Source organism: Hylobates moloch, unplaced genomic scaffold, assembly GCF_009828535.3.
Source record: "Hylobates moloch isolate HMO894 unplaced genomic scaffold, HMol_V3 SCAFFOLD_3, whole genome shotgun sequence".
In the NCBI taxonomy this organism is placed as follows: Eukaryota; Metazoa; Chordata; class Mammalia; order Primates; family Hylobatidae; genus Hylobates; species Hylobates moloch.
Window position 1 is genome coordinate 153,872,168 of NW_026652278.1, and position 20,971 is coordinate 153,893,138.

At 38.7% G+C, this 20,971-nt stretch overlaps 1 protein-coding gene across 3 annotated transcripts in view; it reads left to right on the forward strand.

Moving 5' to 3' along the window:
• The window catches only part of KLHL2 (kelch like family member 2), a 113,300-nt gene that overhangs the window by 75,203 nt on the left and 17,126 nt on the right, over nt 1-20,971 (forward strand). For all 3 annotated transcript variants that reach the window (XR_009212941.1, XM_032148818.2, XM_058436861.1), the window contains 4 exons: nt 9,212-9,321; nt 12,609-12,725; nt 14,513-14,662; nt 20,614-20,731. Coding sequence is in view for 2 of the 3 variants with exons in the window: in XM_032148818.2 (XP_032004709.1) it covers nt 9,212-9,321; nt 12,609-12,725; nt 14,513-14,662; nt 20,614-20,731 (495 nt within the window). In the remaining variant the exon portion in view is untranslated. The remainder of the gene's footprint in view (nt 1-9,211; nt 9,322-12,608; nt 12,726-14,512; nt 14,663-20,613; nt 20,732-20,971) is intronic.

The following is a 20,971-nucleotide window of genomic DNA, read 5'->3' on the forward strand; positions in this document are numbered from 1 at the left end:
CTCAGAGGTCCACAGTCGAAAGTCTCATCCCAGACAAGTCAAGTCTCTTTCGCCTATTAGCCTGTCAAATCAAAGGCAAGTTAGTTACTTCTTAGGTACAAGGGGGATACAAGCATTGGGTAAATACAGCCATTCCAAATGGGAGAAATTGGCCAAAACAAAGGGGCTGCAGGCCCCATGCAGGTCTGAAATCCAGTGGGGCAGTCAAATCTTAAAGCTCCAAAATGATCTCCTTTGACTCCATGTCTCACATCCAGGTGACACTGATGCAAGAGGTAGGTTCCCACAGTCTTGGGCAGCTCCTACCTCCAGGCTGTCTTCAGGGGCTGGTGTTGAGTGTCTGCGGCTTTTCCAGGCACATGGTGCAGGCTATCAGTGAATCTACCATTCTGGGTTCTGGAGGATGGTCCTCTTCTCACAGCTCCACTAGGCAGTGCCCCAGTAGGGACTCTGTGTGGGGGCTCTGACCCCACATTTCCCTTCTGCACTGCCCTAGCCGAGGTTCTCCATAAGGACTCCGCCCCTGCAGCAAACTTCTGCCTGGGCATACAGGCATTTCCATACATCTGAAATCGAGGTGGAAGTTACCAAACCTCAGTTCTTGACTTCTGTCAGGAGTCAACACCACGTGGAAGCAGCCAAGGCTTGAGGCTTGCACCCTTGGAAGCTACAGCCCAAGCTCTGTGTCGGCCCCTTTCAACCATGGCTGGAGTGGCTGGGACGCAGGGCACCAAGTCCTTAGGCTGCACACAGCACAGGGACCCTGGGCCTGGCCCATGAAACCACTTTTTCCTCCTAGGCCTCTGGGCCTGTGATGGAAGGGGCTGCTGCAAAGTTCTCTTGACATGCCCTGGAGACATTTTCCCCATCGTCTTGGTGATTAACAGTCGGCTCCTTGTAACTTATGCAAATTTCTGCAGCTGTCTTGAATTTTGCCTCAGAAAATAGGATTTTCTTTTCTGTTGTATTGTCAGGCTGCAAATTTTCCAAACTTTTATGCTCTGTTTCCCTTTTGAAACTGAATGCCTTTAACAGCACCCAAGTCACATCTTGAATGCTTTGCTGCTTAGAAATTTCTTCTACTAGATACCCTAAATCATCTCTCTCAGGTTCAAAGTTCCACAGTTCTCTAGGGCAGGGACAAAATACCACCAGTTTCTTTGCTAAAACATAACAAGAGTCACCTTTGCTCCATTTCCCAGCACGTTTCTCATCTCCATATGACACCACCTCAGCCTGGATTTCATTGTCCATATTATCAGTGTTTTTGTCAAAGCCATTAAACAAATCTCTAGGGACTTCTAAACTTTTTCACATTTTTCTGTCATCTTCTTCTGAGCTCTCCAAACTGTTCCAACCTCTGCCTGTTACCCAGTTCCAAAGTCGCTTCCACATTTCCGGGTATCTTTTCTGCAGCACCCCACTCTGCTGGTACCAATTTACTGTACTAGTTCATTTTCACACTGCTGATAAAGACATATCTGAGACTGGGCAATTTACAAAAGAAAGAGGTTTATTGGACTTAACAGTTCCACATGGCTGGAGAGGTCTCACAATCATGGTGGAAGGTAGGGAGAAGCAAGTCACATCTTACATGGATGGCAGTAGGCAAACAGAGCTTGTGCAAGGAAACTCCCATTTTTAAAACCGTCAGATCTCATGAGACCCATTCACTATCATGAGAACAGCACAAGAAAGACCTGCCCCCATAATTCAATCATCTCCCACTGGGTCTCTCCCACAACACATGGGAATTATGGGAGTTACAAGATGAGATTTGGATGGGGACACAGAGCCAAACCTTATCAGTGTTCAAGGATGATATGACTGTCTTGCCATCTGTTGATGTGTGCAAACTATAGCCAGATAACCATTTATTGTGAAAATTTTTGAGGTTATGCATACATAATATAGAAGATGTGTCAGGTGACCTTTCAGATCCCTTATGCCATTAAATCTTACGATTTTTATGGAATTACTGAGAAAGAATTAGCAGGGTTTAAGAAACAATTCACATTGGGGTTAAAAAAGTGGGATGACGAAGGAAAGAGTAGTTATTTAATGCATTTCATACTTGCAAGATGAAAATGTTGGATCTTTTTCATAACAGTGTGAATATACTACTTTTTTTGAGATGGAGTTTTGTTCTTGTTCCCTAGGCTAGAGTGCAGTGGTACAATCTCGGCTCACTGCAACCTCTGCCTCCCAGGTTCAAGCAATTCTCCTGCCTCAGCCTCCCAAGTAGCTGGGATTACAGGCTGCCGCCACCATCCCTGGCTAATTTTTGTATTTTTAATAGAGACGGGGTTTCATCATGTTGGCCAGGCTGGTATCAAACTCTTGACCTCAGGTGTTCCACCTGCCTCGGCTTCCCAAAGTGCTGGGATTACAGGTGTGAGCCTCTGTGCCTGGCCCAGTGTGGACATACTTAACACTATTAAACTTTACACTTAAAAATGGTTACGGTGGTAAATTTTATTGTTTTTATCACATAATAAAAGAGAGGGAGGGAGGCAAGAATGACTGTGACTAAGACTTCATTCAGCCTTGGAATCAGTGTGGAGCCATTAGGACACAAAGGGAACACGGGAGGTCCAGCAGGTGTCTGGAGGAGGGCACTGAAACGGTTTGAAATATAGGTATATCCTCATCTTGTTTGCTTGAGGGAGAGCCAGCAGTAAAGTGCAGTATCATTTTAAAGGTTCTCAGATTGGGCCAGATGTTTAATAGTAGCCAAAGACAGCTTGGCCAGAGGAAGAACTTGATTTATGTTGAGAGGAATATCAGCAGATACGGAGAATCTTTATCAAGTATCAGGCCAAAGTGTGAAGCAAAGCATCACTGGAAAAATGCACCATGATGAAAAGTCAGACCATAGAGCTCAAAACAGGCCAAGGTAAGTGGCCCAAGGTCGTAATTAATGTGAGGGTTCTAGAGGACTGCTTGTATGTGGTACTGGTTTCATGGTGTGTGGGTGGCTCTGTCTTGTTTAAAAGGGCCATGACGATTAGATCATATTCATATGGAGACTAACAGCTAGAAATTCAAACATTGGGGTTTGGGGGAGAGGTTGGATCTGGGAGCAACAATATTAGGGTAATAAAGATAACTGTGGACAATAATGTACATGAGATAGTTAAGACAGAACAAGTGGAGAATCAAAAGGAGGCTCAAGGCAGGTAGGACCATAGTAATACCTAGTTTTAGGGAGGTAAAGGAGGCAGATTGAGTGGTCAGAAAGGTAGAAAAATATATAGAATCCTAACCAGTAGAGGAGGCCATTAAGGTTAAAATCAGCAGAGAGATTGAGAGGGACTAATGCCAAGAAAAAGACTTCCAAAGAACTATTTCAAGGTAAAATTGAGCCAGAGGCTATGCCATAACATAAAAATGTGAGTGTGCATCAGCACACAGAGGCTTCAGAATTAAGATCTGCTCTTGAGAAGTCTGGTGTGGAGGCTGACAAGGTAGGACAGCGGCCAAACATAGGGATGTTAACCCAGTGATCTTTCTTTTTTAGCAGAGCAGGTATTTGTCCACTAAAGTCAAGACAGTGACATGCATTGACTGTCTATAGCAACACTTCCTTTCTCACTGGGGAAGGAAAGTAGTTGGATCTAGTTCCTTGTTTTGTTTTTGTTTTTTAATTTTCATCACCAGTGTTTTCAAATGGTTATAAACTTTTAAAAATATTTGTGGTAAAGAACATATAACATGAAATTTACCACCTTAGCCATTTTAGGTGTTCCACTCAGTAGTGTTATGTGTAAGTATTTGCTTTATTGTGAAACAGATTTCTAGAACGTCTTCATTTTGCAAAACTGAAACTCTGTACCTTTTAAACGACTCGTCTTTTCCACTTTCCACTAGTCCCTGGCAAGTATTATTATACTTCCTGTTTCTATAAATTTGACTCCTTTGGATACCTCATATTAGTGGAATCATACAGTATTTTTTTATTTTTGTGACTGGCTCACTACACTTAGCATAATGTTCTCAAGCTTCATCCATGTTGCATTGTGACAGGATTTCCTTCCTTTTTAAGGAATTTTATGTATGTATATAGTATATGTATATACCAATTTCATTTATCCATTCATTAATCAGTGGATACCTGCTTCTGCCTCTTGCTGTTGTGAGTCATGCTTCTGTGAACATGGGTGTACAAATATGTCTTCAAGACCCTGCTTTACATTCTTTTGGATATATACACCAAAGTGGGATTGTTGGATCATACAGTAGTTCTACTTTTAATTTTTTGAGTAACCTCCATGCTTTTTTTTTTTATAATAGTTGCGTTATTTTATAATCTTACCAACAGTGCATGAGGTTTCTAGTATCTTCATGTCTTTGCCAACAATTGTTATTTTCTGGTTTGTTTGTTTGTTTGTTTTGTAGTAGCCACCCTAGGGGGTATGGGGTAATATCTCATTGTGGTTTTGAGTTGTATCTTCTCTGATGATTAGTGATGTTGAACATCTATCATCTATTCATATGCTTATTGGCAATTTGTATATCATCTTTGGAGAAACGTTTATTCCAGTCCTTTGCTCATTTTTAAATTGGGTTATTTGATTTTTGTTGTTGTTGAGTTGTAGGAGATATTTTTATATTCTGGATATTAACTCTTTGTCAGATACATGACTTGCAAATATTTTCTCCTCTTCTACAGGTTGCCTTTTTACTTTATTGCGTCCTTTGATGCACTGAACTCTTGACTTTGATGTAGTCCCATTCGTCTTCGTTGCCTGAGCTTTTGGTGTCATTTCCAAGAAATCATTGACAAATCCAGTGTCACGAAACTTTCCCCCCTGTGTTTACTTCTAGGAATTTTATAGTTTTGAGTCTTACATTTAGATCCTTAGTCCATTTTGAATTAATTTTTGTGTATGGCGTATATGATCCACCTTCATTCTTTTCCATGTGGATGTCTAGTTTTCCCAGCACAATTTGTTGAAGAGATTGTACTTTTCCCACTGAGTGGTCTTGGCACTCTTGTCAAAGATCATTTTACCATATACATGAGGATTTAAAAATATTTGAAAGGTATACATTGAAACAGTCATCCTTTCACCCTTGTTCCTCATTTCTCTCCCCCCTAAAGATAATCACTATTATTAGTTTCTCGGTTTTGTTTTATTTTCTTGCATGGAGAGGATAAGTAATCCATTCACATGGTTCATGTAAAAACAATCTAGCCACTGAAAAAACGTGTTCTCACATCTATCCTGCGTCCTTTCTAAGCTGACAGTATTTCCTAAAGCTTTTTTCATATTATGAGCTTCCTTGTTCATTTTTACAGATGCAGAATATTCCATTGTATGGATATACTATGTTTTAAACTAGTGTCTACTGATGAACTCTCTGTTGTAGTTGTTAAATAACAAGCAGTGCTACAGTGAATAACTCAGAGTGTGTCATTTCATGAGTGGTCAAGTATATTTGTAGGAGATTTCAAAATTGCTCTCTGTAGAGATTGTGCTGATTTATACTCCCACCAGCAGTATGAAATAGCATACTGTTTCATAATAGGGTTGTTGCATTTTTTTTTTTTTTAACTTTGATCTTCATAGTTTTGTGGCTTGAGGCCAGGGAAGGAATGTTCATGTTATATCATTTTTATTAGTACTAGTGGTAATATAAGAGCATTTAATGTCATGAACTAAGCACCAGAGAGACTAATAGTGATTTGCATCAAGAACATATAAAATAACAGGTGAGCTGCACTAGCCTTCTTGCCTTTCTTCCTGTAGAATTTTCCATGCATGCCTTAGAGTGACTTTGCCAGTCATCTAGTGCTTCCTGACTGTGTGAAGTGTTGGGTCCTTAGGAAGTGTGTTACAAGCAACAATCTCATTAAATTGCCTATCAGTTAATGCTGTAGAACACTTGAAGAAATGTACAGTTAATATAAATAGAAGAAAGGCAGGTCCTAAAGTAAACTAATTTACTCCAGATGTTGCCAAATAGTGCCCTCTATATTTTAATAATGCTCCATATGTGTTAACTACATCCTTTCCAAAGAAAGTTCAGTATAAGAATGTAAACATTAGATATCAATACTTAAAAATTTTTCTAAGGAGGAGGGATTGTTCCAATAGAAAATAAAAGTATTTGAGAATTGGAAGTATTTAAAAACATGTATATGTTCACAATGAAAGTTACTTTCAATTTGAACATTTCTGCTTTACTCTTAGGCTAATTTTTGGGTTTTTTTTTTTTTTTTTTTTTTTAGTAAATGGTGAAGGGGTGGTATTTGTTTGAGTGACAGCTGTGTTATGGTTTTGTCAATAAAGTTGTAATAGTTGACTATTTTCCTTGCCCTCTTAACCTTCTTTGATACACTAGGAAAGAATACACAATGAATTTAGATCCCAGACTTAGTTTTGGATAGAGTTTACCAGTGCCCTTCTACATTTATGTAATTGCTGACTTTTAAAAAATCACCACCAAGTTGGCTTTTTAGCAAGTCCATTTTTTTCTGATTAGTGAAGCAGAGACTAAGATAACATGTAGTCACAGTATAGAAAAGTTCTCTCAGTTATGTTTGCTACCACTAGAGAGTTCTTTCCCCTCATGAAAAGCATAAGGAGGCCAGCAATCTCTTGCTTCGATTCAGATTTAAAATATACAGAAGAAGCTTAACCCAAAATCACTATAGACATACATTTGAAGGTGAAAATATTTTTATAACGGATAGAAAGAGATTTATGTTAGCTTCTCTTTTGTTCAGTGACTACTGTGTTTTCTGTTTGAATTTCTAAGTTGGTATTCATAAATGTTTCTAAATTTATATGCTGTTTGCCAGCTTTTCATTAAAATGAATTTATTTCTCAAAATTTTAGAGCTCTTTTTTTATTTTTTTTTTTGAGACAGGGTCTCACTCTGTCACTCAGGCAGGAGTATAGTGGCACAGGTGATCTTCCTACCTTAGTCTCCCAAGTAGTTGGGACTACAGACATGCACCACCATGCCCAGCTAATTTTTTGTAGAGATGGTGTTTTACTATATTGTCCAGGCTGGTCTTGAACCCCTGGACTCAAGTGACCCACCCTCCTCAACCTCCCAGGATTCTGGGATTACAGGTGTGAGCCACTGCGCCCGGCCTACTTTGGAACTCTTTAATATAAAGAACCTTGTTTTTTGTTTGTTTGTTTAAATATGTTCAGACTTTAAAAAACAAACTCAACTATTGAAAAAGTTTCCCCTTTTTTCTTAGTATATAAAGAAAACTTTCTAATTTTATGTAAACTTCTGGTAAAGTCAGGAATTAGTGGGATTATATTTTAGATATAGAAGGTACTTTTGCAATTAATCATGATGGCTTTTTAAAATCTATAATCCGGCTGGGTGCGATGGCTCATGCCTGTAATCCCAGCACTTTGGGAGGCTGAGCCTGGAATTTCACCTGAGTCAGGAGTTTGAAACCAGCCTAGCCAACATGGTGAAACCCCGTCTCTACTAAAAGTAGAAAAATTAGCTAGATGAGGTGACAGGCGCCTGTAATCCCAGCTACTCAGAAGGCTGAGTCAGGAGAATCGCTTGAACCCAGGGGGTGGAGTTTGTTTGATTTTGGAAGAAACTGCCAAACTGATTTCCTACCAGCAGTGAATGAAAGTTCCTGTCATTCCACATCCTTGTCAGAATTGTTGTTGTCAGTGTTTTGGATTTTAGCTATTCTAATAGATATGTAAATGGTGGTATCTCATTGATGTTTTAGTATGCAGTTCTCTAATGAAATTAATATTGAGTATCTTTCCATATGCTTATTTGCCATCTGTTGTATATGTCTTCTTTGGTGAAGTGTCCATTTAGATCTTTTTGCCCATTGTTTAGTTGAGTTGTTTATTTTCTTATTGTTGAGCTTTAAACACTCTTTTTATATTTTAGGTAACAGTCCTTTATCCGATACGTGTTTTGCAAAGATTTTCCCCCAGTCTGTGGCTTGTCTTTTAATATCTTAAGAGCATCCTTTGCAGAGCAGAGCAGAAGTTGTTAATTTTAATGAAGTCCAACTTAACCATTTTTTTTTCATGGATAATACTTTTGATGTTATATGTAAAAAGTCATTGCCATACCCATGGTTAGTTAAATTTTCTCCTATGTTATCTTCTAGAAGCTAAGTTTTGTGTTTTACATTTAAGTCGCTGATCCATTTTGATTAATTTTTGTGAGAGGTGGAGTCTGTGTCTAGATTTACTGTTTTGCATATGGATGTTCAGTTGTTGCAACATCATTTGTTGAAAAGACTGTTCTTTCTCTATTGAATTGCCTTTGCTTCTTTGTCACAGATCAGTTTCCTGTGTTTTTGTGGGGTCTGTTTCTGGGCTCTCTATTCTGTTGTGTCGATCTGCAGTCATTCCTTGGTATCTACATCCATGGGGTATTGGTTCTAGGACCCCCAACAGGTACCAAAATCCATGGGTTCTCCAGTCCCTTATATAAAATGGGGTAGTATTTGCATACAGCCTACGCACATCCTCCTGTATACTTTATTTTTAATTTTTTTTTTTTTTTTTAAAGAGACAAGCCATTACCCAGTTGCCCAGGCTGGAGAGCAGCGGTGTGATCCTAGCTCACTGCAGCCTCAAACTCCTCTGCTTAGGCAATCCTCCTGCCTCAGCCTCTCAACATGCTGGGATTACAGGTGTGAGCCACTGCGCCCGGCCCAATTCTCTCATTTTAAAAAAATGTTGGTCATATATTCAGACTGACTAGCATTTGAGATTTCTTTAGTTTCCAAATAAAGCAGGGCTTTTTTCCTTACTCCATAAGGAACAACCCTCTAATGTTTCACATGATATGACATGTAGGATATGACAGCATGACATCATGTTCTTTATCTGATTTATATAATCAAAAGGTTTTACAAATTTAAGTACTGATGGTGTCATACCATATAAGGAATAGATTTTTTAGGCCTAAAATACCACCATGTAAAAGAAGAGTGATTCAACTAAGTTCGTGTATATTAAGGCAGCTTCCCTACTTGCACTGCTACTGTGCTGTTGTGTAAACAAATCACTGAAGGTACATCCCCAGGTGTCTCTGAGTTTGTCTGGGTTTGTCTTGTTAGTTCTTGCCTGGAGGTGTGCAACTGGTTTTCTCATTCTTAAGTTAGATTAAATTAAGAAAAACCTTTTTTAAGCAGTTTGAAACTATGATAATGGAATGTTGATGTCAGTGGATTTTCTTTTTAATTCCCAAACAGAGCAACATTTTGCAGATGTCGTACTTAGTGAAGAATTTCTCAATCTTGGCATCGAACAAGTGTGCAGCTTAATCTCAAGCGACAAACTTACCATTTCTTCAGAAGAGAAGGTAAGGATATTTTTCTTTTCCCAGTGTGCAGTGATGTTTTCCTTTTTTTTTTTTAATTTCACTTTTTTTTTGTAGCTTTGTGATCCTGTATGTGTAGTGACAGCCAGTGATGTTTCAACTGGAAGTTAAGAAACTCAGCTAGTTACTTCAGGAAAGGATTCCAGGAGAAAAAAAAGAAACTCAGGACTTGTTGATTGTCTATGTAAATTACTCCCGGTCTTCACTTTGTGGGAGGTTCCCTAAGTTTTTAGCCGCTACAGTTTTGTACTTGACCTCCACAGCAAGAGCTTGCGCACATTATCTGAAACAAATGCTTTTTTGGAAACTAGTTTCTTCCTACAATTGGATGCCTATAGGAATTATGATGTGAACATACTATTTGTCACTCAATTAGTTTCCTTGTCTTCTGAGTTGAAAGAGGTTACCTAGGATGGCGAAGTTTTGGTAGTTCTAGACTGAACATTCTTGATCATCACCTTCCTTTAGATTGGTTTCCTGTGACATAATACCTCACCCCTGCCAGTCCGTTCAGCCTCCCTGCCTCCCTGCCTCCCTCCCTCTCTCCCTCCCTCTCTGTGCAGCTACTGCTTCTGGTTGTAGTCTTTTGTCTCTCCACATTTTGGATTACTTTTGTCATCCACCTGCACTTTTCATATAGTTGGAGAGAGAAGCTCCTTTTAGTAGGCTGTTTTTCCTTGGGTGGGTTTTGTAGCACATGGGAATCAGAGCACAAAAGCTGTGCTTAGAGGAAATGAAACTTGAGTTTCTCCTTTGTGTGCTTTGCATTTCAAGTTGTGTAAATTCTGATTCTCTTAAGGATATTCATTTCACCTGGGGGTAAAAGACACATTTACTCTAATATTTACAGTATTAAAAAATGTGAAAGCATTTGTGACATATATAACCTTAGCATCCTAGAAATACAGAGGAAGATGACATTACTTTCATACTTAATAGACATGTATTGAGTGCCTACCATGTACCAGACACTGCCATGGGCTCCTAGAGAAGAGAAGATTAGCAAAATAGAATTTGTTACTCATAGACTAGTGGGACAACCAGTAGAGTAAATAATTGATTACAGAATGCTGTAAAGGGTGCCTTAGGAGCATTTAACTTTTCCAGGAATGGGATAGGGATGGGGATGGTAGTTCAACTTGGTTCAGATGTATATTTCAAGTCTTTTAAAAATGAGTCTGAGTTTGCCAGAGAAATAGGGATGGGTGGGAATGCAGAGGGCATTCCAGGTAGAAGAAACAGAATATACAAATGTAAAGAGGTGTGAAAGAGTAATTGTATTCAATGTGTTCAGTATGATGGGAGTTTAGAATATGAGACATTGGTGGAAGATAAAATGGGAAGATGATATAATAAAATATCTTCTCAGCTATGTTAAAGAAAATTAGCTGTATTGTAGTGATGAGCCTTAAAAGGGTTTCAAGCAAGAGGAGAAAACCATGCTAAAACCTGCATTATAGAAATATGAGGATTGTTCTGGTTTTCTGCTGCTACTCAAGTCATGGCCAAATGTAAAAGCATAAACAATAACCATTTTATGCTAACAATTCTATGGTTAGAATTCATGCAGAATAGGGACAGCTTGTCTCTGGTCCACAGTGTCTGAGACCTCAGCTAAGGTGACCCAGATGCCTGGAGATACCTGGCATGGTTCTACTGGAGCCACAGATCTGGAGCTTCAGTTCTTCTGCACATGGCATCTTATGGGTCTGTAATGTCCAAGGTGGCTCCTCCACTCACTTTTGTCTGGCTCCGGGGCTCAGGGTTGATTGGTCTCTCTCTAGGTCTCCCTCCTCTGCCCTCTTTTCTTCTCTGTAACTTGCATGGATTTCTCACGGTGTGATGGTTTCAAGTAGCCAGACTTCTTGTATGACATTTGGCTTCCTTTAAATGAGCATTTCAAGAAAGCAGAGTAAAAATAGTGAGGCTGCTTAAGACCTACCTTCAGAAATCACACAGTGTCACTTCCCCCATACTCTACTTGTTACACAGGGCCAGCTTAGATTCAGTGTGGAAGGTTACTATATAAGGGTATGGATCTGGGAAATGTGGTTTATTAGGAGGCTATCTTTGGAGACTAGCTATCATGGTGGTGGTGGGCAGTGTGGGCCAAAAATGAGGTGAGGGCCAGATGAGAGGATGTTGAAGTCATACCAGTGAGCAGTAGGTTCTGATGTGGGATGATAGAAGCAGTGGGGAGAGAAGACAGAACTGAGAAATATTAGATAGAATTGCCAGAAGGCCGACTATCTTGTTCACTTAATCTCTGGCACCTGGCACGTAGAGACACTTGATAAATACTTGTTGACAGAATGAATTAAAGAAGAGTGTTTAATTGTGCATTATTTTTAGTTTCTTGCTTTATTCCTGGATCAAAATAATCTATTTTTGGTCTCAGTTATCCATTTGCATATTGTCAAACATTTCCTGCAAACTTTTAAAGATTATTAAGTGATATATTCATCAGTTGAGAAGGAAATTATGTAGACAAACGGTGTCTTCATATTAACTTATTAGCTTTCTCACAATTACGTATTGTAAAAAATAATGCCCTTATCTTTAATTTGTAAAAAAGATTTTCAAAATACTATATTTTAATATATTCTGCTATTACAGAGCTGAGTCGATCTATTGTACAAACCTTCGATTTACGTGTATGGTCTAACATTTGTTCGTAAACCTGAAGAAAAAACCAAACATGAATTGTTTATAAGAATACATGATTTTCGGCCGGGCACGGTGGCTCACGCTTGTAATCCCAGCACTTTGGGAGGCCGAGGTGGGTGGATCACGAGGTCAGGAGATCGAGACCACGGTGAAACCCCGTCTCTACTAAAAATACAAAAAATTAGCCAGGCGTGGTGGCGGGTGCCTGTAGTCCCAGCTACTCGGAGAGGCTGAGGCAGGAGAATGGCGTGAACCCAGGAGGCGGAGCTTGCAGTGAGCCGAGATTGAGCCACTGCACTCCAGCCTGGGTGAAAAAGTGAGACTCCATCTCAAAAAAAAGAAAAAAAAATACGTGATTTTCATTCCAGAATAACACTTTGCTTTATCATTTTGGGTAAATAAATAAAAAAAAGAACAGAAAAGAAATGGGGTGAATGGCTTTGTAAGTACATTGCAAGTCAGGATTTTGAAAACATTTGAGCTGTGAATTAAACTTGGATGTCTTAGCAAGAGTTATATATAAAATGTAGTCTCATATTTTATCCAGATGCCTTGATACACAACTCATTTGTTATTTTTTCTTCTCCTATATTTTCTGCAAGGTATTTGAAGCAGTAATAGCGTGGGTGAACCACGATAAGGATGTGAGGCAAGAGTTTATGGCCCGACTGATGGAACATGTACGGTTACCTTTGCTTCCTCGGGAATATTTAGTTCAGGTAAATGCATATGCAAAACATATGAATCCACACAGCACTGTGTCACTGGCCTGACAGCATGTAGATCCCTGTCAAACAGTGATAAGAGCTGTAGAATGCAGATCTGTGGAGTACAGGACAGAAGACAGTAAAGGACCCCGCAGGCTGGAGTGCAGTGGCGTCATCTCGGCTCTCCGCAACCTCCACCTCCCGGGCTCAAGTGATTCTTGTACCTTCTCCTACTGAGTAGCTGGGACTACAGGTGCATGCTACAACCCCAGCTAGTTTTTGTATTTTTAGTAGAGTTGGGGTTTTGCCCTGTTGGCCAGGCTGATCTCGGACCCCTGACCTCAAGTGATCTACCTGCCTCGGCCTCCCAAAGTACTGGGATTACAGGCCTCGTGAGCCACTGCACCCAGCCACCATTGCCCGTTCTTAGAAATTTGCTTTTGCCCCTATTTTTGATTTGGGTAAGCAAGTACCAGAGCTTATCAAGGTATTATTTGTGGTCATTTAAATACATGTAAGTAAATGTCCCTGTGGCGGTCACTGCTTTGCATCTTCTTTACGATTTTTTTCTTTTGATAGTCTCTTGATTCCCCTGCAGACCTGGAATTTTGAGGTTTGACCCAAATACTGTTTAATTTTACTTCGTAATTTAATAGTGGCATGCATTTGATTTCTGTCTTTATTTCTAAGCTGAGGGAAAACATTATTTGAAATAAATGTGAACAAATTATTCTTTAGTGGTCTCCAAATAATTTTAAATTTACTCTTTTTTTTATTAGAATCCCGCTAGGAACATTCCAACATTATTTTAATAATTGAAACCATTGAAAGAATCATTAATTAAGAAATTAGATTTGAACATTTTAGGATTTCTTGAAATCTCATTACTTTTTGTGATCTGTGTAATCATGGGTCTTCTGGTATTGAGAAAATGATCCAAAAGGCCAGGCGTGGTCAGTGGCTCACGTCTAATCCCAGCCCTTTGGGAGGCTGAGGCAGGCAGATCGCATGAGGCCAGGAGTTCGAGACCAGCCTGGCTAACATGGAGAAACCCCATCTCTACTAAAAATACAAAAAATTAGCCAGACTTGGTGGCAGGCACCTATAGTCCCAGCTACTCAAGAAGGAGAGGGAGGAGAATTGCTTGAACCCGGCAGATGGAGTTTGCCAGGATTGCGCCACTGAACTCCAGCCTGGGCGACAGAGTGAGACTCTCCCGCCCGCCACCACCCCCACCCCCTCGCCCAAAAAAAGGAGAAAAGAAAACGAACCCAAAAGCCTGTCCTGTGTTTGAGGTCAGGCTAGGCAGTACAAGATTTATTTGTGTTATAGGTACATTGCTTTAAGGTTATTTCTAATCTCTTTTTGGGATATTTTACTTGCCCACTTGTGTTTGAAAACGATATCATTAACTTATTAGTATTGTCTTCACCTGAAGGATGCATTACCTAAGTTTTGTTTCTTGTTTTGCTTACTTTTTGGCTTAAAGGTTAAAGATAAACAGGTGGATATAATATCTAAAGACTTCATCATATTCCATAGCTAACATTGAAGTTTATCATTTCATTGCAGTTCTTTTTATTACCTATATATGTTTTTCTCTGCAGGCCAGATACTTGAGCATTTTTTGGTTTTATTTATTTTTCTCTTAGTTGTATTTATAAACTTTCCTTATGTACTTTTAGACTAAACTAAAGGATATAGTACTGCTTTTTTCCTCTCCTTTACTTCTTTTTCTTTGGCAATTTAATTACGAAATAGCCCTACCCTCAGGGGGTGTGTCTGATTTCTTATTACAGAGGGTTGAAGAGGAAGCATTGGTCAAGAATAGCAGTGCTTGCAAAGATTACCTCATTGAAGCAATGAAGTATCATTTGCTGCCAACAGAGCAGCGTATATTAATGAAGAGTGTCCGGACCCGGCTGAGGACACCCATGAACCTTCCCAAAGTAGGATCTGTTGCGCATGCTTGTTATTACCTCATGCAAAAGGCTTATAAGTGAAGTTGTTAGTACTTTGCTCATTTGAATTTCCGTGATTGATTGTTTGTTTTAGTTTTCCTTCAAGAGAAAATGTGCCTAAGAATGCATTGTAGTATATGTAATTCAACCTCTATTGATTTTATATGTTAAGGGTGGGGATTGTTTGGTCCATTTAATTTTTATAAACTGCATGATGTCACTCTTCTGGAACAGAAGACAACTGGTTTTTGTCCCCTCTGAGTTTTATTAGCTCTAATTATAGTAGAAAGCTCTAATTATAGTCCAAAAAAATCAGACCAGGTAGAAAGGTTTCTCTGTAGGCCGGGGGTGCTGTGGTTCATGCCTGTAATCCCAGCACTTTGGGAGACTGAGGCTGGCGGATCACCTGAGGTCAGGAGTTTGAGACCAGCCTGGCCATCATCGTGAAACCGTGTCTCTACTAAAAATACAAAAATTAGCCACGTGTGGTAGCAGGTGCCTGTAATCTCTGCCACTCAGGAGGCTGAGGCAGAGAATCACCTGAACCCAGGAGGCGGAGGTTGCAGTGAGCTGAGCTCGTGCCACTGCCCTCCAGTCTGGGCAACAATGCGACAGGCTCTGTCTCAAAAAAAGAAAAATAAATAAAAGAAAGAAAGATTTATTTTGTAAGCTAGGTATTTGTTTAATAACTGAAAACCCAGTAGTTTCACAGAATTACATGTTAGAACTACGGATGAGAAAATAGCTTGTTCAGTTCATCTCATTGCTGTTCCCTGTTGTATACCATTTGATGGTTCCTTGCACATCATATGTAGCCATTTCAGCATACATTCCCATGTCTTCCCATGTCTCTCATGTTCATATTTTCTTATGTGAATGTTTATATTCTACCTTGGTCTTTTTAGCTGTGGCCATTCATATTTTACCAATTCAATTTTTCTTATGAAATAACCCCTCATTTCTGTCTCTGTTGGCAATTCCTTCTGCTCTGTTTACATCTTTATAGTACGACCAGTACTTTAAGCACCATTTTGTGCGTGGTCTAATCAGAATGACTCATAGTATAAAGACTTTATTTATGTATTTATTTATAACTCTTGTGTATGTTTCGGGCAATGCTGGATTAAGAAATAAGAATCTGTTCTCTCTTGTTTTCTTATGTCGTCTTTAGTTATTACTCTCTCCTTTCCATTGAATTATGTTTTTTAAATTATTTCACCGTAATACATTTATTTAATATTTTTCTAAGTTTTACTTTGGAGTCTACATTTTTAATTGCTGCAAATCTATATTGGTATTGTTTTTCTGTTTTGCCTATTACTAACAGCAGTTCTCAATTTAAAACTAACTGCAGATTTGCCAGGGTGCTGTTGACTTAATTTCTAGATGGTTAGCAAATATTTTAATTTAGAATTGATCTCAAAACTCTCTTGGTGGCACCTTGTTAGAAGTACCCAGCCACTGACACAGTCTATTTGTGGAAAGTTTCATTCTATGTGATTATTATCTAAGCCAAAATAAGTAATTTGGCATATAACATCTGATGAGGTTGAGGATCAAATGGATTCAAATTTGGCATGACTTTTTAAACATTCTTCTGCGTGTTATTTTATTGGTCCCTAGAAGTTCAAATGCTTTTCTCAAAATCTTCTAAATTTTTACACAGAATTATTATCACTTAACAAAGTGTATTTACAGGGTGTTCACTGCCTATCCTGGTTTGAAAATTTGGTATTTGCTTTCTTTAAATTTTCCGATCTATCCTCAGTTCTCTGAGATTTTTCAGAAATAATTGTAAGTGGCTCAGTAAGTACATTAGCTAATTCCCTTAATACCTCAGTATTCATGCCAGGTCTGCTGATTTTATATGTGTTTACATTTCTCAAATACCCTTACACCTGCTTTTATAAGTACCCATCTTTTAAGTCTTCATTAATTCGTATTTGTCCATCTTATTTGGTGTCAGTTTTTGTTCTTACAAAATGATCCATTTATAAAAATTGTTCAGTCTTGGCAGTAAATTTAAGGTTGCCGTTTATTTTATTTTATTATTTTATGTAAGTCTTTCCAACTTCCTTCTAAATAATGTGCTATATCTTTAATACTTTTTAAATACTTCATATTTGTAAAAAAGAATTTCTTCTTGTATATTCCTTCTTCTGGCATCTTCAAACTTTCCTATATTTAGCTATGCTGCAGAGACCTTTAGAGTGAAAATGAATTCATTTTTGATTTCTGGAATAAACATGTCATTTTTGAAACCTTCTAGAGTTCTCGGTAAAAGCCTATCAAGTACTTACTTTCTCTTTTGTGGTGTTGTGTTTACGTTGTTTCTGGACTCTGGTGGTGGTTTTGGAGTAGGACTCCTATAGCTGTGTTATACTTTTAGATTTCTCAGTTTTCTAGCTGTTATTTTGTGCTGGGTATGTGGGTCCCTGGAGGTTCTCTTTCATTCTGCTCTATCGGGGTGGCGGGAGGGGCAGCAGACTTGCTGGATAGCAGTGAGCAGCCCTGTTGCTTTGACTTTGCATGTTTACTTGTATGATCCCTTCTCAGTGTGTTTGTTTATCCACACATATTTTCGAAAAGGTGCTGGTGATGAACAATTTTCCAACACCACCATTTGTCATTTTAGAGTTGTTATGTTCAGATTAAGTCTAAGGAGTTGGGTAAGAATGAAGCAAAGATTAATTTCTTATGCTTATTGTTTCATAGTAATGATGCCTTTTATCATCGTAATAATGAGTCAAATTGAACAAAATGTGGTAGTCGTGCTGAAGAAATTACAAGGTTTTGATAATATTTTACCATGAGAGTGAATTAGTACTTTTTATATTAGGCTCTGATTTTTAATTTGCATGAATGATTCTTTTCATATCTCAGACATTGGTTTTGGCTTCTCAATAAACAGATTGTATAAGGCATCCTTGGATTTGTACATCATAATAAAACTTGTGTGTGTTTTGCTTCTTTTGTATTTTGTTAGCTTTTCTCTTTGGAATCTATATTTTTATAAGTGCTGTCATATTTCTGGGTATATATTATATTTTAAAAATATTTTTACCCAGTATATTTATTGAAATTTTCAGTTGGAAACTTGATTTTTCAGGAGTTAATTTTCAACTAATATTTATTTAATAGGTAAAGAAAATAAAAAGAACAAAGTTTAACTGATGTACATTTCAGGATGATTACTGAATTTGCTTAACCTCCTACCCCTTGCCCTCTTTAAATATGTTACGTTTAACTTTTCCTTACAAAAGGTCTTCTTTTCTTGTTCCTTCACAGCATGATTAGTATGGTGTTTCTCAAATATCTGTGTCTTTTACAGATAACTGGGATGTCAGCATTATGAGCAACTCTTTTGGTAGCCACACAATGGTTTATGACACAGTCTCTTGGTTTTATATAAATATTCCTGCCTTCTTGTCCCCCTATTGCACATTCTCGTTGTCTCCTTTATCCCTGATTCCTGGAGACCCAAATCCTTACCCCACTTTCCCTCTCTTGGGTGAGTAAAGGACAAATATTACTACTGTTCTTTGTAATAGCACAGTTTTCCTTTTCATCTTCATTTTAATGTGTAAAAGTGAACTATTGCGTGGAAATAGAAATCTTATATTCAAACTTTGAGGATTATGAAATCTGTAACAGTGTTATTTCTCAAAAAATTTAAAAAGTGTTCCCTTCTGAAATTTTAGAAAAATTGTTCTTCATCAGATATATCATCTAAGACTCTTTCAACTATTGTCTCTTGGGCAGTTTTGAAGTTTTGAACAGAACCCTAAATACAAGGTTTATCTTAACATGCATCCCAATTCTGTAATTTTTACACCCTTGCTCCTGCACTGTTTTTGGGTGGTCAGAGGTGAGGGTATTGTATATTTTCTTTATTAATTATGTTTATTTTATTTATTTATTTTTTGAGATAGAGTCTCGCTCTTTCACCCGGGCTGGAGTGCGTTAGTGCAGTCTCAGCTCACTGCAACCTCTGCCTCCCAGGTTCAAGCAATTCTCATGCCTCAGCCTCCCGAGTGGCTGGGATTACAGGCGTGCACTATCATGCCTGGCTAATATTTTTGGTAGAGATGGGGTTTCACCACCTGGGCCAGGCTGGTCTCGAACTCCTGATCTCAAGCGATCCACCCGCACTGGCCTCCCAAAGTGCTGGGATTACAGGAGTGAGCCACCGTGCCTGGCCAACCAAAATGTTGTCTGTTTGTTTGTTTGTAAGACAGAGTCTCACTCTGTTGCCCAGGCTGAAGTGTAATGGTGCAATCTCGGCTCACTGCAACTTCCACCTCCTGGGTTCAAGTGATTCCCTTGCCTCAGCTTCCCCAGTAGCTGGGATTACAGGTGTGCACCACCATGCCCGGCCAATTTTTAGTTTTTGTTATTTTTTGTGGAGAAAGGGGCCTTGCTGTTAACCAGGCTGGTCTTGAACTCCTGAGCTCATGATCTGTCCGCTTCAGCCTCCCAAAGTGCTGGGATTACAGACGTGAGCCAGCACACCCGGCCAAGAAGAGTAACAGGCCTGAAAAAAATTACGTAGTTGGTTTATGTTCAGTCTTCTTTTAAGACTTAAAATTCATTCTGCTCTCCAGTTACTAAAAACTAAGATGGGCTTCTTTTTGGAAACTTGGGATTTTCTCTCTGATTCAGCAATCATTTTTTGCTGTGTACCCATCTTTCTTTAATTCTAAGTACAGATAGGTCATTGCCTAGTCAAGGTTGCAAATCTCCTCTTTTTGTGTATATGAGTTACTCCATATTGTTTGTTTTTATTTTTTGTTTCTTTCTAACATCTGTTTTTCCAATCATTATCTCATCTTTTCCTGAAGGTCCTTGCCATTCTTTACAGTTTTCCATTTGAGACATCATTAATGTTTACATTATTCTGATTTGACGGCTGTATTTTCACTGTTGCCCGAGAGTGTCTGTGTATACTCAGTAAAAGACAGACACATTGATTTCTAAATTCTATCCATTTAGCAAGACCATAGATCAGGTTCCAGGAAGCTTTCACTAAATTACAGCAGCTTTTCATTTTCTGATCAGCAGTAGCAGTTACGTCTATACTAATCACATAATTTTTCGATCATATGTAATTGTGTATTGTTCTTGAGTTACTTCATAAGTCTTGTCTCCTTAGTGAGATCTATCAAGTCTTGAAGGGTAGAGACCATGTCTTATATTTCTTATGTATAACACCTAACATAGTTCTGGACACATATAGACGGTAGGCATTTAGTAAATAGTTGTTGGATTGAGTTGAGGGAACTTATAGACCTCATTTATTCTCAAAAGTAGCCTATTATGTATTTGTTCATTATGATATCCAGCATCTCCATTACCTGTCCTGTTAGGTTGTTTTATTTGTGGGGCATCAGGAAAGGTCTCTACTGGAGATTCGGGAATCTGTACTCTTGTGAGCTCCAGTTCAATTACTCCTCCTTTTTCAATATTTTTTTTCCTTCTTCCATCTTTCTTTTAATACTTACTGTCCTTTTCACTTCACTTACCCAGTAACATATGTTTCATTTCTATCTTCTCTCCTGGATTGTGGAGTTCTAATGCCTGGTCATTGCAAAACTAGGATCTAGTTTATAGCAAGCCCTATGACATACTGCAGCCTTGCCAGTAATGACTACCTGCTGTTTTTTGGCTTAAATAACTGCTTTTGCTTGAAGGATCAGAAACTTAGTTTCTGAAGTCCTTATTTTTGACTAAATGTGCTGGATGATAGAATTGTAATTTTAACACGTGCCCCCTTTGTTGATGTTTATGAAATGTTGATTAGATGGTTAGATGTTTGTATTCGCCAGCTCACCTTATCATCTTCATCCTAACACTTCCCACACCAGTGTCTTTGTAGGACATTTTAAATCCTGAATATGTAATAGTCATTTGTTCAAGTGCTTACATTTCTGCCCTTGCAGTTGATGGTGGTGGTTGGGGGCCAAGCACCAAAGGCTATCCGGAGTGTGGAATGCTATGACTTTAAAGAAGAAAGGTGGCACCAAGTAGCAGAGTTGCCTTCCAGGAGGTGCAGGGCAGGTAAGCATCATGGTCAATTCTCTACTCCTGGGTCGTTGGGGGCTTCTTTTTTAGTTCTTATTTTGTTAATTAGAAAAATCTATATCAAAAAAGCTTTGAGTAAAATAGCCATGTAGTTGAACAGTAATTCAGGGGCCTCATATGCCTCTCAAGACATTGATGGGATAGCTACTCTGTCTCCACCTTTACATATCTTTCTGATTGTTTAGTGTAAGGTGGAGGAGCTAGTAATTTGCCGGA